Source organism: Anolis sagrei, chromosome 11 (genome assembly GCF_037176765.1).
Source record: "Anolis sagrei isolate rAnoSag1 chromosome 11, rAnoSag1.mat, whole genome shotgun sequence".
NCBI classification, from domain to species: Eukaryota; Metazoa; Chordata; class Lepidosauria; order Squamata; family Dactyloidae; genus Anolis; species Anolis sagrei.
Window position 1 is genome coordinate 32,755,151 of NC_090031.1, and position 16,565 is coordinate 32,771,715.

The window sequence follows — 16,565 nt, forward strand, 5'->3', positions numbered from 1 at the left end:
CTTTCTTTCTATCAATCATATAATCCTGATGTTAGAAAGGACCCCAAGGGCAATCTAGTCCAGCCCCTCTTATCAATCAATCAATCAATCAATCAATCAATCAATCGTGATCCTGACGTGAGAAGGGACCCCAAGGGCCATCTAGTCCAATCCCTATCTATCTATCTATCTATCTATCTATCTATCTAATAATCCTGATGTTAGAAGGGACCCCAAGGGCAATCTAGTCCAACCCCTCTTATCAATCAATCAATCAATCAATCAATCAATCAATCATGTAATCCTGATGTGGGAAAGGACCCCAAGGGCCATCTAGTCCAATCCCTTATCTATCTGTCTATCTTCCAATCCCTTATCTTTCTTTCTTTCTTTCAATCAATCATGTAATCCTGACGTGAGAAGGGACCCCAAGGGCCATCTAGTCCAACCCCTTATCTATCTGTCTTTCCTTCTTTGTATCTATCTATCTGTTTATCTGTCTATCTATCTATCATATAATCCTGACGTTAGAAAGGACCCCAAGGCAATCTAGTCTAGCCCCTCTTAATCAATCAATCAATCAATCAATCAATTGTGTAATCCTGACGTAAGTGACCCCAAGGGCCATCTAGTCCAACCCCTATATCTATCTATCTATCTATCTATCTATCTATCATATAATCCTGACGTTAGAAAGGACTCCAAGAGCAATCTAGTTCAGCTCCTCTTTATCAACCAATCATATAATCCTGACATGAGAAGGGACCCCAAGGGCCATCTAGTCCAACCCCTCTTATCTATCTATCTATCTATCTATCTATCTATCTATCTATCTATCTATCATAGAATCCTGAGGTTGGAAGAGACCCCAAGGACCCTCCCCCCTCTGGGGATGAATCTTCAGTGGAGACCCTTTTCCCCCGTGATCACTCTTCCAAGAGTGGATTTCCCTTCCGTCCAAGGGCTGGATTCCTCTCCCTCCTCGGCCTTCCTTTCCTGAGTGTTCCTCTGGTCATAAGACGCCAGGGTGACTACTATCCAGAGTGGAGGAGAACTGGTCTCTGAGCCATGCTTTCCATCCCTCGCTTGATGCACCATTGTCTCGTGACTCCTTTTCCTTCAAATTGCCACAGCAAAAGACATGGAAAAGATGTGGTCAAAGAGCTGCATTTGAGATCAACGCTCTGCATTTCATCACATAATGGTCGCATCTCCACTGCAGGTTTAATGCAGTTTGGCACCACTTGAACGGCCTTGCCTCCCACTCTATGAAATCCTCCGAGTTGTTATTTCACAAAGTCTTTGGCCTTCCCTGTCAGTAAGGGCAAACTACAACTCCCAGGATCCCATTGCAATTACAGTGCACAGTTTACGAAGCTTGAGGATAGCTGAAAAAGAAGGCAGAATTAAAGGCAGGGAGAGCCTGTCTTTTGTGCAAATGACTCTGAGCTAAGAACAGGGCTGAGGCCACAGGAAGTGAGAGAAAACATGTCCACAAGATTCTAAGAAGCGTTTTGACAATACATAGACATTAGAGGAATGGTTTTTGGAACCCACATACAGCTCCTTTCCTTCATGAGAGTTTGCATGTAGGACCTTTGACAATACCGGTGCACCGTTCTGACAACGGATGCCATATGTCAGTTGTTTTCTCCTATCTATAAAAAATTAGTGTGCTATGGGGGCTTTTCTTGAGACAATTTTGCATTTCATCACATAATGGTCGCACTTATTACACTATGTAACACTATTATTTTTGTTCTGACAACAGATACCATGCGTCAGTTGTTTTCTCCTATCTGTAATCAAATAAAAGTCCTATGTCGGCTTTTCTTGAGACTATTTTGAAATGTCCCGCATTTCATCACATAATGGTCGCACTTATTACACTATGTAACACTATGATTTCTGTTCTGACAACAGATACCATGTGTCAGTTGTTTGCTCCTATTTGTAAACAAAGAGTCCTGTGGAGGCTTTTCTTGAGACGATTTTGAAATGTAAGTCCCGCATTTCATCACATAATGGTCGCATGTAACACTATGGTTTTTGTTCTGACAACAGATACCATGTGTCAGTTGTTTTCTCCTATCTGTAATCAAATAAAAGTCCTATGTGGGCTTTTTTTGAGACTATTTTGAAATGTAAGTCCCGCATTTCATCACATAATGGTCGCACTTATTACACTATGTAACACTATGGTTTTTGTTCTGACAACAGATACCACGTATCAGTTGTTTTCTCCTATCTGTAATCAAATAAAAGTCCTATGTGGGTTTTTCTTGAGACTATTTTGAAATGTAAGTCCTGCATTTCATCACATAACAGTCGCACTTATTACACTATGTAACACTATTATTTTTGTTCTGACAACAGATACCATGTGTCAGTTGTTTTCTCCTATCTGTAATCAAATAAAAGTAATATGCGGGTTTTTCTTGAGCCTGTTTTGAAATGTAAGTCCCACATTTCATCACATAATGGTCGCACTTATTACACTATGTAACACTATGATTTCTGTTCTGACAACAGATGCCATGTATCAGTTGTTTTCTCCTATCTGTAATCAAATAAAAGTCCTATGCGGGTTTTCTAGAGACTATTTTGAAATGTAAGTCCCACATTTCATCACATAATGGTCGCACTTAGTACACTATGTAACACTATGGTTTTTGTTCTGACAACAGATACCATGTGTCAGTTGTTTTCTCCTATCTGTAATCAAATAAAAGTCCTATGCGGGCTTTTCTAGAGACTATTTTGAAATGTAAGTCCCGCATTTCATCACATAATGGTCGCACTTAGTACACTATGTAACACTATGGTTTTTGTTCTGACAACAGATACCATGTGTCAGTTGTTTTCTCCTATCTGTAATCAAATAAAAGTCCTATGCGGGTTTTCTAGAGACTATTTTGAAATGTAAGTCCCGCATTTCATCACATAATGGTCGCACTTAGTACACTATGTAACACTATGGTTTTTGTTCTGACAACAGATACCATGTGTCAGTTGTTTTCTCCTATCTGTAATCAAATAAAAGTCCTATGCGGGCTTTTCTAGAGACTATTTTGAAATGTAAGTCCCGCATTTCATCACATAATGGTCGCACTTAGTACACTATGTAACACTATGGTTTTTGTTCTGACAACAGATACCATGTGTCAGTTGTTTTCTCCTATCTGTAATCAAATAAAAGTCCTATGCGGGTTTTCTAGAGACTATTTTGAAATGTAAGTCCCACATTTCATCACATAATGGTCGCACTTAGTACACTATGTAACACTATGGTTTTTGTTCTGACAACAGATACCATGTGTCAGTTGTTTTCTCCTATCTGTAATCAAATAAAAGTCCTATGTGGGCTTTTTTTGAGACTATTTTGAAATGTAAGTCCCGCATTTCATCACATAATGGTCGCACTTATTACACTATGTAACACTATGGTTTTTGTTCTGACAACAGATACCACGTATCAGTTGTTTTCTCCTATCTGTAATCAAATAAAAGTCCTATGTGGGTTTTTCTTGAGACTATTTTGAAATGTAAGTCCTGCATTTCATCACATAACAGTCGCACTTATTACACTATGTAACACTATTATTTTTGTTCTGACAACAGATACCATGTGTCAGTTGTTTTCTCCTATCTGTAATCAAATAAAAGTAATATGCGGGTTTTTCTTGAGCCTGTTTTGAAATGTAAGTCCCACATTTCATCACATAATGGTCGCACTTATTACACTATGTAACACTATGATTTCTGTTCTGACAACAGATGCCATGTATCAGTTGTTTTCTCCTATCTGTAATCAAATAAAAGTCCTATGTGGGCTTTTCTTGAGACTATTTTGAAATGTCCCGCATTTCATCACATAATGGTCGCACTTATTACACTATGTAACACTATGGTTTTTGTTCTGACAACAGATACCATGTGTCAGTTGTTTTCTCCTGTCTGTAATCAAATAAAAGTCCTATGAGGGCTTTTCTAGAGACTATTTCGAAATGTAAGTCTTGCATTTCATCACATAATGGTTGCACTTATTACACTATGTAACACTATGGTTTTTGTTCTGACAACAGATACCACGTGTCAGTTGTTTTCTCCTATCAGTAATGAAATAAAAGTCCTATGTGGGCTTTTCTTGAGACTATTTTGAAATGTAAGTCCCGCATTTCATCACACAATGGTCACACCATTGAATATACCATTGAATATCCTGTTTATGTTTTTGGGTGCTCTGCAATACTTTAGGATAATTTTCCCTAACAGAAGCAAGGCCCAGCAATGAGCCAAGTGGAGCTGATTTGGGGCGCCTTCTCCTTGATGCTTTTGGGGGCCCTTCTGAGCATGTGCATGAAGTGCCAACGGGCAGGTAAGGCTTTGCACCTTCGACACGGTCTCCCATCATCTTCTTGACTAGTATTTCTACACCTGAAATACTCCATGCTTTGTTATTGTTTTGCCACATCTTCTATATACCATCTTGAGTTTGGTTTTCTCATCTCTGCCATCAGAGAACAAGCGGAAGGCAAGCTTGGATGTTCAGAGGAATCCGTAAGTAGTTGACCTGAATATTTGGGGTGCGATGGGAGTTTTACAAGGCTTTTGCCTTCCTCTGCCAAACTACAACTCCCAAGAGCCCATAGCCTTGAGCCATAGCAGCTCGAGGAGCATAAAACTCCACTCGACAGTGTGTAGGCGAACCCACTCCTGTCGCTTAAAGAAGCCCTCCCCATTTCCTCCCAGATGTGCTGCAGCAGACTACACAACCCCAGATGTGAGGGAGAGGCTCTCTTCACATTCTCAGAGGCAATCTTGCTCTCTGAGACCCAAAGACCAGTCAGGATTCGAGGTGGAACACTGCTGCTCCAGTAAGTATACTCTTTTCTCTCTCTCTATATATATATTGCCCTCTTGTGGCTGCACACGAACACAGCACACATCCCTAGAATCCAGTAGCTAATCCTTTCTATTTATCCACTGCCCTCTTGTAGATGCATTTGAGCACTGCATACATAGAGGCCTATAGCTAATCCTTTCTATCTATACACTGTCCTCTTGTGGCTGCATCTGAGCACTGCATACATAGAGTCCTGGAGCTAATCCTTTCTATTTATCCACTGCCCTCTTGTGGCTGCATCTGAGCACTGCATACATAGAGGCCTGGAGCTAATCCTTTCTATCTATACACTGCCCTCTTGTGGCTGCATCTGAGCACTGCATACATAGAGGCCTGGAGCTAATCCTTTCTATCTATACACTGCCCTCTTGTGGCTGCATCTGAGCACTGCATACATAGAGGCCTGGAGCTAATCCTTTCTATCTATACACTGCCCTCTTGTGGCTGCATCTGAGCACTGCATACATAGAGGCCTGGAGCTAATCCTTTCTATCTATACACTGCCCTCTTGTGGCTGCATCTGAGCACTGCGTACATAGAGGCCTGGAGCTAATCCTTTCTATCTATACACTGCCCTCTTGTGGCTGCATCTGAGCATTGCATACATAGATGTCTGGAGCTAATCCCTTCTATTTATACACTGCCCTCTTGCGGCTGCATCTGAGCACTGCATACATAGAGGCCTGGAGCTAATCCTCTCTATTTATACACTGCCTTCTTGTGGCTGAATCTGAGCACTGCATACATAGAGGCCTGGAGCTAATTCTTTCTATCTCTACACTGCCCTCTTGCGGCTGCATCTGAGCACTGCATACATAGATGCCCGGAGTTAATCCCTTCTATTTATACACTGCCCTCTTGCGGCTGCATTTGAGCACTGCATACATAGAGGCCTGGAGCTAATCCTTTCTATCTCTACACTGCCCTCTTGCGGCTGCATCTGAGCACTGCATACATAGATGCCCGGAGCTAATCCCTTCTATTTATACACTGCCCTCTTGCGGCTGCATCTGAGCACTGCATACATAGATGCCCGGAGCTAATCCCTTCTATTTATACACTGCCCTCTTGCGGCTGCATCTGAGCACTGCATACATAGAGGCCTGGAGCTAATCCCTTCTATTTATACACTGCCCTCTTGCGGCTGCATCTGAGCACTGCATACATAGATGCCCGGAGCTAATCCCTTCTATTTATACACTGCCCTCTTGCGGCTGCATCTGAGCACTGCATACATAGAGGCCTGGAGCTAATCCCTTCTATTTATACACTGCCCTCTTGCGGCTGCATCTGAGCACTGCATACATAGATGCCCGGAGCTAATCCCTTCTATTTATACACTGCCCTCTTGCGGCTGCATCTGAGCACTGCATACATAGAGGCCTGGAGCTAATCCCTTCTATTTATACACTGCCCTCTTGCGGCTGCATCTGAGCACTGCATACATAGATGCCCGGAGCTAATCCCTTCTATTTATACACTGCCCTCTTGCGGCTGCATTTGAGCACTGCGTACATTGAGTCCTGGAACTAATCCTTTCTATCTATACACTGCCTTCTTGTGGCTGCATCTGAGCACTGCATACATAGAGACCTGGAGCTAATCCTTTCTATCAATACACTGCCCTCTTGTGGCTGCATCTGAGCACTGCATACATTGAGTCCTGGAACTAATCCTGTCTATCTTTACACTGCCATCTTGTGGCTGCATCTGAGCACTGGGTACAGGGAGCTAATCCTTTCTATCTTTATACTGCCCTCTTGTGGCTGCATCTGAGTGCTGTGTACATAGAGGCCTGGAGCTAATCCTTTCTATCTATACATTTCTATCTATACATTGCCCGTATCCGTCCCTAGAGACCTGGAGCTGATCCTTTCTAAGCAAATCAAATGCATGATCTATAATCTAATAACTTCGTTTCTCTTTCAGGGATGCAAATGGAGCAGGACCCTGCTTACATGTAAGTCCTGGGGAGTTGTAGTGTTTGGTCCTTCCCTTCCTCGGTAGGGGATTCTGGGAGTTGTTGTCCCGACTAACCCCCTCGCCGTGACACTTTCCTTGTCTTTCCCATTTCCTTCTTCTAGCGAGCCACTTCCTGCCGCTCATTATTACAACTGCAGAAAATTTTTAAGTGCTTCAAGTGGTAAGATGACCAGAAATATGCTCTGTTTTGAATATTCAATCCGGAACTGAGGATAGATTGGACAGAGGAGATCAGGCTTTGATTGGCAGGAAGAGAGATTCCCAGTGCATCTACATTGTAGAATTAATGCAGTTTGATGCCCCTTTAACCACAATGGAATCCTGGGAGCAAAGCTTTCACAAGGTCTTTGGCCTCTCTCTGCCCAAGTGGTCTTATCCCACAATGCAAATATACATACGACTGGGCATTCAGCCATAATAAGGCAGGTCACATTCTCTCGGTCTCATGGAACGGCAATGGCAAGGAAGGGGAAAAGGAAGGAAGGAAGGAGAGAAAGAGGGAAAGAAAGAAGGGAGGGAGGGAGAAATAAGGAAGGAGAGAAGGAAGGAGAGAAAGAAGAAAGGAGAAAGAAGGAAGGAAGGAGAGAGAGAAAGAAGGAACGAGAGAAAAGGAAGGAAGGAAGGGAGAAATAATGAAGGAGAGAAGGAAGGAAGGAAGGAAGGAGAGAAAGAAGAAAGGAAGGAGACAAAGAAGGAAGGAAGAAGAAAAAAGGAAGGAGAGAAAAGGAAGGAAGGAGAGAAAGAAGAAAAGAAGGAGACAAAGAAGGAAGGAAGGAAGGAGAAAAGGAAGGAGAGAAGGAAGGAAGGAAGGAAGGAAGGAAGGAAGGAAGGAAGAAGGAAGGGAGAAATAATGGAGAGAAGGACGGAAGGAGAGAAGGAAGGAGAGAAAGAAGAAAGGAAGGAGACAAGGAAGAAAGGAAGGAAAGAGAAAGAAGGGAGGAAGGAGAAAGAAGGGAGGAGAGAGATAAGGAAGGAAGGAGAGAATGGAAGAGAGGGATAAAGAGGAGAGAAAAAAGAAAGAAGGAGACAAAGGAAAGAGAGAGATAAAGAAGGAAGGAAGGAGAGAAAGAAGAAAGGAAGACAATAAAGGAAGGAAGGAGAAAGAAGGAAGGAGAGAGATAAAGAAGGAAGAAGAGAAAGAAAGGAGGAAGGAGAGAAGGAAGAAAGGAGAAAGAACAAACGATAGAAGGGAGAGAGATAGAAGGAAAGGAGGGACAGAAGGAAGAGCAAAGCTCCAGAGATCTCCATATCATTATTGTTTTTCTACACTGCCTTGCCTTCAGAGAAGGAAGGAAGGGAGGGGGGAAATCAGCTTCAAATAGCTCTGCGACTATTATGTGAAGAACACAAAAATATCAATTTTGCCACCCAAAGTAATGGAGGTGCTATTATTGCAAGGCAGGAAGTGTTATGCAACGAAACGCAGATACCCAAACAGGGAAGACTCCTGCCTTTGTGGTCTGTTATGTTGAAATCTCAGGCTCTCCTCTCCCCTCTCAGACGATGATAACCACTCCTATCAAAACGTGGTCGGGCCGTTCGGAAGCAACGCATCCGGTGAGTCCTCTATAGGGGAATGCAGTAGAGCACCTAAAGCTTCGGGGAGCTTCTGTTCAAACATCTCAAAATTCCCTGCTTGAGCAGTGATGGCACAATCATCAGCATAGATGAAACTCTCTGTCCCTTCTGGCAGTGGCTAGTCATTTGTGTAAATGTTAAATATTGATGGAGAGAGCAAGCTCCCCTGAGGTAGACCATTCTTGTTTTCGACATGTTTTTCTGGCCCTGAAACTCAACAAAAAAGCTCCTGTTTGGTAGCAGATTTCCTATGAAGCGGGTGAGGTGGTCGTCCTTTGTGATACTATCCAACACACACACAAAGGGATTTGTTTTTCTTCTCTGCAGTCTTGGTCAACGCAGACGTCTACGAGAACAGCACTGTCGTCCAGTTATGGAAATACGCTCAGGCCGCGGGTAAGTGTCACTTTGCAAAGTCTGGTGCAAAACACCGTTGTGAGGCTTTAAGCGTGCATCTACACTGTGGAAGTAATGCAGTTTGACACCACTGTCGCCACCAATGCTCCGTGGTGTGGGATTCTGTTACGGTCACGCTGGGAAGATTTCACAGAATCTATATAAATAAAAATGTAATGTTCGTTTGTGGGATTTACAGAACTCAAAAACCAACGAGAGGAAGGAAGGACAGAAAGAGGGAGTAAAAGAAAGAAGGAAAGAGAGAAGGAAGCATGGAAGCAAAGAGCAAAGGAAGGAAAGAGGTAGAGAAGGAAGAAAAAGAGGAATGAAAAGAAAAAGGGGAGAAGGAAAGAAAGAGGTAGAGAAGGGAGGGAAGGAAAGAAAGAGGGAGGGAAGGAAAGAAGGAAAGACAGAAGTATGGATGGAAGCAAAAAGCAAAGGAAGGAAGGAAAGAGGTAGAGAAGGAAGAAGGGAGAAAAAAGGGATGAAAAGAAAAAGGGGGGAAGGAAAGAAAGAAGTAGAGAAGGAACGAAGAGAACGTAAGAAAAAAGGAAAGAGGTAGAGAAGGGAGAAAGAGGGAAGGAAGGAAAGACAGAATTATGGATGGAAGCAAAAAGCGAAGGAAGGAAAGAGGTAGAGAAGGAAGAAAAAGGGGGAAGGAAAGAGGTAAAGAAGGAAGAAAGGAGAAAGAGGGATGAAAAGAAAAGGGGGAAGGAAAGAAAGAGGTAGAGAAGGAAGAGGAGGTACGAAAAAAGGAAAGGAAGGAAAGAGGTAGAGAAGAAAGAAAGGAGAGAAAGTGGGAAGGAAGGAAAGATGGAAGTATGGATGGAAGCAAAAAGCGAATGAAGGAAGAAAGGGGAGGAAAAGAAAAAGGGGGAAGGAAAAAGGTAGAGAAGGAAGGAAGGCGAGAAGGAAAGAAAAAAAAGGGGAGGAAGCATGGAAGCAAAGAGCAAAGGAAGGAAGGGAAGAGCTAGAGAAGGAAGAAAGGAGAAATAGAGGGATGAAAAGAAAAGGGGGAAGGAAAGAAAGAGGTAGAGAAGGAAGGAAGAGAAGGTAAGAAAAGAAAGGAAGGAAAGTGGTAGAGAAGAAAGAAAGGAGAGGAAGTGGGAGAGAAGGAAAGAAGGAAAGACAGAAGTATGGATGGAAGCAAAAAGCAAAGGAGGGAAAGAGATAGAGAAGGAAGAAAGGAGAGAAAGGGAAGGAAAAGGGGGAAAGAAAGAGAGGTAGAGAAGGAAGAGAAGGTAAGAAAAAAAGAAAGGAAGGAAAGAGGTAGAGAAGGAAGAAAGGAGAGAGAGGGAGGGAAAGAAAGAAGGAAAGACAAGAATGGATGGAAGCAAAAAGCGAAGGAAGGAAAGAGGTAGAGAAGGAAGAAAGGAGAGAAAGGGAAGGAAAAGAAAAAGGGAGAAGGAAAGAACAAAAAAAGGGAGGGAGGAAGAAAAGAGGGAGCGAAGGAAGGAGGGAAAGGAGAGAAAGAGGGAGGGAAGGTTGGCCACAGCAACGCGTGGCAGGCACAGCTAGCCATACAATAGAGGATGAATCCTTGATTTCCTATGTTTGTGAATGTTTTTTTTCTTCTCCCTCTGCCCAGAAAGCTGTTCCTCTGACGATGAGCCAGATTACATAAATGCGGCCCCAAAACCCAAGGTTTGTACCCAGATGCCTCTTCCTCTTCTTCCCATTGGGGTAGTGTTCGTTTGGATTCGGATGGCTTTCCCCTCGAGGCTAATGGCGCATCGACAGTGTAGAACTAATGCAGTGTGACACCATGGCTCCATATTGTGGAGTTTTGGGATTTGCGGTTTGATGAGGACCCAGCACACTTTGGCAGGAAAGGCTACAGACCTTCTATTATTATTATTATTATTGACACAAAAGCACAGTATGTCACAGCCAACGAGATCTATATGCTGGATTCCGTATCATAAAATCACAAGTCGAACATTTCCCAAGCGTCTAGGACTATTATTATTATTATTATTATTATTATTATTATTACTACTACTACTACTACTAGCTGTCCCTTACCACGCGTTGCTGTGGCCCAGTCTGTGTATGTAGTTTGTGTGTGTGTGTATATGTGTTTGCGCATATACTGTATATATATATATACACACACACACACGGGGTGTGTGTGTGTGTGTATATATATATATATATGCAAACACATATACATATATATATACACACACACATACACTACACACATACACTGTGTGTATGTATGTATGTATGTATGTATGTATGTGTATATATATATATATATATATACACATACACACACACACATACATATATACGCACATATATATGGGTGTATATATGTGTGCATATATTTGTATGTGTACGTGCAATTGTGTATATCTGTGTGCTTTATATGTATATTTGTGCGTATATGTGTATTGATGTGTATATGTATATACACATCAATACACATATGCATGTGTGCATGCATATGTGTATATGTATATGTGCGTATATATGTATATTTGTGTGTTCATGTGTATATATGTGTGTATATTTGTGTGTGTTTGTGAATATACATATATGAATGTGTGCATGTGTATATGTATATGAGTGTATGTGTATATGTATATATGGTGTATTTTTGGGGGGTTTTAAGTCTGTTCCACTGGGGTTTTGTGTATGTGTGTGTGTGTTTAGGGTGATGGACACTCGTTGGACTGTTAGGTGTCTTGCGTCCAAATTTCGTGTCAATTCCCCCAGTGGTTTTTGAGTTATGTTAATCCCACAAACAAACATTACATTTTTATTTATATAGATAATAATAATAATAATAATAATAATAATAATGACCTTGAAGGAGCTGGGGGTGGTGACGGCCGACAGGGAGCTCTGGCGTGGGCTGGTCCATGAGGTCACGAAGAGTCGGAGACGACTGAACGAATGAACAACAACAACAATATTATTATTATATTACGTATTGCAGTGTTCCCTCGCTACTTCGCGATTCGCTTTTTGCAGATTCGCGGATTTTCACTTTTTGTGAGTGGTCCTGAAACGTAACACCCGCGATAAGTGAGGGAACACTGTATTAGCGTGGGCACCAAGTGTTGCCTGAGTTATTTGAAAAAGTCAATTTTTAATGGTACTAAGTGCATAATATTGTGGGTGAACTACAACTCCCATCATACTAGGTTAAAAAAAACCCCGCGAAACAGCGAGTTCGTGAAAAGCGAACCGCGAAGTAGTGAGGGAACACCGTAAAGTAGTGAGGCAGACTCTGTTAGAGTCTCTCGTCGGTGTGTGACACTCTCCTCTCTCCAATCTTCCCCTTTAGGTTTCCTGCCTGAAGGACCCTCCTTCATAGGATCCCAGACCTTCTATGACTGACGTCAGGCTCCAAGCAAAAAGACAATCACAACCAGCAACAAAACGGAGTAAAATACCTGCCAAAGCATGAGCAGGAAATGTTTTAGGCCCTGCATTTCTCTCTCTCCAAATTCCGCACCTCAGCATGTTAAGCTTATTTCTTTTTGGGTCAGGCTACGCATCACAGCAAAGCTGATAAATCACGACGTGTATCTTAAGCAGTTCTATATATCCCTTCTTTCAACCGCTGCTGCAAAATAGTCATGCCCCTAATTTCTTGGGTGGGAAAATTGGTATTATTTGTGTTCCTCGCGTAATAGTCGCAGAGCCGCAGCAAGCTGATACATCACGTGTAATTTAAGCAGTTCTATATATCCAGTATTTCATCCACTGCTGCAAAATAGTCATGCCCCTCACTTCTTGGGTGGGAAAATTGGTATTGTGTTCCTCGTGTAATAGTCGCAGAGCCGCAGCAAGCTGATACATCACGACGTGTAATTTAAGCAATTCTATGTATCCCGTATTTCATCCGCTGCTGCAAAATAGTCATGCCCCTCATTTATTGGGTGGCAAAATTGGTATTATTTGTGTTCCTCGCATAATAGTTGCAGAGCCGCAGCGAGCTGATACATCACAAAGTGTATCTTAAACAATTCTATGTATCCTGTATTTCATCCGCTGCTGCAAAATAGTCATGCCCCTCATTTCTTGGATAGGAAAATTGGTATTATTTGTGTTCCTCGCGTAATAGTCGCAGAGCCGCAGCAAGCTGATACATCACGACGTGTATCTTAAGCAATTCTATATAGCCCATATTTCATCTGCTGCTGCAAAATAGTCACGCTCCTTGCTGCGGCTCTGCGACTATTACGCGAGGAACACAAATAATACCAATTTTGCCACCCAAGAAAATCATTTCTTGGGTGGCAAAATTGGTATTATTTGTGTTCCTCGTGTAATAGTCACAGAGCCGCAGCAAGCTGATACATCACAACGTGTAATTTAAGCAATTCTATGTATCCCGTATTTCATCCGCTGCTGCGAAATAGTCACACGCCTCATTTATTGGGTGGGAAAATTGGTATTATTTGTGTTCCTCACGTAATAGTTGCAGATCCACAGCAAGCTGATACATCACGACATGTATCTTAAGCAATGTTATATATCCCGTATTTCACCCACTGCTGCAAAATAGTCATGCCCCTCATTTCTTGGGTGGCAAAATTGGTATTATTTGTGTTCCCTGCGTAATAGTCGCAGAGCCGCAGGAAGCTGATAAATTATGCGTCTCTTAAGCAGTTCTATATATCCCATATTTCATTCGCTACTGCAAAATAGTCACACGCCTCATTTCTTGGGTGGCAAAACTGGTATTATTTGTGTTCCTCACATAATAGTCGCAGAGCTGTTTTGGAGCCGATTCTCCTCCCTTCCTTCCCTGAAGGCAAGGCAGTTTAAAAGCTGCTGGGTTGAGGCCCCAGCACTGCCAGGGTTATGGGCAGGGTAATGCAAAATCCACCAATGGAGAGCGTAAGAAGCACTGGGGTGCCTGTGGTGGAGGAAACACATAAAATCTAGGATGAAAGCCTTCACTTGGGTGGTGGGCAAGATGGTGTTGGTGGAGGACATTGGCACGGCTCATTATCACCAGCAAAGTCATTGGAGGGAGGGACTTTGGAATCTCCAGAGTAGCTGTTTGTGGAGGAAGCTTGTCTGTGTAAGTGGACACCCCAGCCACACACACACATACATATTTTCACTTTTATGATGTGGACAGAAAGAAGATAAACAAAAATGTCGGATAATACGGAGTCTCGTCCGACACCTAGATTCAAAGTGTTAAAGAGTTAAGGCAAGGCAATGCCCCAGGACCTGATGGGCCCAGCAGGAAGTGCCCAGATGTGGAAGAGGAGCGTGGAAATCACAGAGGAAAGGAGGAAGGATGCTTCCGCTTCCGGTCCTGCCTCTTTTCCTCCTTTCTTTCCTCCTCCTCCTCCTTGTAGAATCATAGAATCAAAGAGTTGGAAGACACCTCGTGGGTCATCCAGTCCAACCCCATTCTGCCAAGAAGCAGGAATATTGCATTCAAATCACCCCTGACAGATGGCCATCTAGCATCTGTTTAAAAGCTTCCAAAGAAGGAGCCTCCACCACACTCCGGGGCAGAGAGTTCCACTGCTGAACGGCTCTCACAGTCAGGAAGTTCTTCCTAATGTTCAGATGGAATCTCCTCTCTTGTAGTTTGAAGCCATTGTTCCGCGTCCTAGTCTCCAAGGAAGCAGAAAACGAGCTTGCTCCCTCCTCCTCCCTGTGGCTTCCTCTCACATATTTCTACATGGCTATCATATCTCCTCTCATCCGTCTCTTCTTCAGGCTAAACATGCCCAGCTCCTTAAGCCGCTCCTCATAGGGCTTGTTCTCCAGACCCTTGATCATTTTAGTCTCTGGACACATTCCAGCTTGTCAATATCTCTCTTGAATTGTGGTGCCCAGAATTGGACACAATATTCCAGGTAAAGTGGTCTAACCAAAGCGGAATAGAGCATGGGGAGCATGACTTCCCTAGATCTAGACACTAGGCTCCTATTGTCTTGCCTTCTTCACTCATTGGGAATGGAGAGAGAATAGGGGAGTGCTCCTTTAATTAAAGGGGAAATGCTGGAGAAAAGGGGGAGCGACGGATAAGACGGAAAGTCGGATAAGCAAAGGTCGGATAAGCAAAGGTCGGATAAGCGAGACTCTACTGTATTTGTATCGCACTTTATTTTTTTGGGGGGGAGGGGCATTTTATGGAATCTATCAATGCGGGAGAATATGAGACAGGTTCTGGCAGCTGTCTCGCCCACCCAAAACATGTCCCAGGAGTCAGATCCCTGTAGGATCCCTTCCCTCCCACATTTGGGACGGGCTTTGGCCTCTCAGCTTGCGCTCGGGGCAGCGGTCTTTTGACAGAGCCGGGCCAGGAGTCCCGCCATTTGCAAGAGCGAATTCACCCCTTCCGCGATCTTCATGTGCGTGTAGCCAATCTCCTAGCCAAACAGAAGAAGAGAAAGAAGACATCAGGAGATGCGGAACTGCGGGACTCGGGTGTCAAGACCTGTCGGCCGCGTCCATCCTGACATGCCACAAAATCCTCCAGATCTGGTTTCCTTGTGTGTTTTTGTTGCAAAAAAGAGGTTCACGCTGATCTTAAGTATAATAAATAAAGACTTCTGTGCATCAAGTAAATTCTCTCATTTACGGGGCCAAACCCAATGTTATTTCTGACCCCCTTTCCCCTTATGAACACCCACCTTAATGAATTCCAGCTTCAGATACTCAGCCATTTGGAAGGTTTTGCACACCCTGAAAATGTTGCCGATGATGTCTTCGGGGGAGTAGCCCAGCTTCCATAAATGGGCCAGGATCTGGATAACGTAAGGATACAAACCCATCGTTCAGCTGTAGTTTGGGATGTTATGATTATCAGTGGTCCCATTAGACCAGTGGTTCCCAACCTTTTTTTTGACCAGGGACCATTCTCCAACATTAGTACCAAAAGGGTTACGAATCAATTTTTGGTCACCTTTAGATTTGGTTTGGTGATCTGGGGTGCTGATTCAGAAAGTGGCATTGGACAGACCCCATCAGCTCTAGTTTCTGCTACAGAACATATGCCGCCCAGTAGTGGCCATCTGCTCACCCACAAAACAACATATTTAATAAGCCTCAGCACTATAGGAAGGTTTTGCAAGACCAGTCACTCTCGTTGTAACGGTGTAGTAATGGTGAGGCCATGAACCAAAGACATGGAACTGGAATTCCTTCAGAAAGCTTACCTAGGACTTGCCTCAATTACTGACGTTGACCAGAATTGTTGGAAAATCCCCTTGGCCTTCTAATATAGACATGAAATCATGCCTCCTCCCATGACTTCCTGATATGGGTACAATATAGTAATATTTAATACTGATATTGTACTATGCTAATATAATATATTTTGTGTGAGTGTGTATATATATATGTATATATATATGTATGCATATATATATATATATATATGTATGTATGTATATGTATATGTATATGTATATCGTGAGCCGCTCTGAGTCCCCTTTGGGGTGAGAAGGGCGGCATATAAATGCTGTAAATAAATAAATATTCCTGCCTTGCATAAATGGGGTTGGACGGGATGGCCTTTGGAGTCTCTTCTAACTCTAGGATTCAGTGACTGGATGAGTATCTGTCGGGAGGACTTTGGGTATTCCTGCCTCGCAGAAATGGGGTTGGACTGGATGGCCTTTGGGGTCTCTTCCAACTCTAGGATTCAGAGGCTGGACGACTATCTGTCGGGAGGGCTTTGGGTATTCCTGCTTCACGGAAATGAGGTTGGACTAGATGGCCTTTGGGGTCC

The 16,565-nt window shown here is 43.1% G+C and overlaps 2 protein-coding genes across 2 annotated transcripts in view; one reads left to right on the forward strand and one right to left on the reverse strand.

Moving 5' to 3' along the window:
- Positions 1–3,988: 3,988 nt before the first annotated feature.
- Positions 3,989–12,607, forward strand: LAT2 (linker for activation of T cells family member 2). Its single transcript, XM_067472158.1, has 9 exons — positions 3,989–4,357; positions 4,500–4,539; positions 4,732–4,856; positions 6,815–6,845; positions 6,970–7,028; positions 8,369–8,425; positions 8,774–8,842; positions 10,431–10,486; positions 12,141–12,607. Exons 1-9 carry the CDS (start codon positions 4,270–4,272, stop codon positions 12,168–12,170), a joined length of 555 nt encoding a protein of 184 aa, XP_067328259.1. The 5' UTR covers positions 3,989–4,269; the 3' UTR covers positions 12,171–12,607.
- A 2,306-nt stretch (positions 12,608–14,913) lies between these two features.
- Positions 14,914–16,565, reverse strand: part of RFC2 (replication factor C subunit 2) — a 16,321-nt gene continuing 14,669 nt past the window's right edge. The window contains exons 10-11 of the mRNA XM_067472160.1: positions 15,466–15,579; positions 14,914–15,201 (exon numbers count right to left, since the gene is read on the reverse strand). Coding sequence (XP_067328261.1) covers positions 15,091–15,201; positions 15,466–15,579 — 225 coding nt within the window. The 3' untranslated portion in view covers positions 14,914–15,090. The remainder of the gene's footprint in view (positions 15,202–15,465; positions 15,580–16,565) is intronic.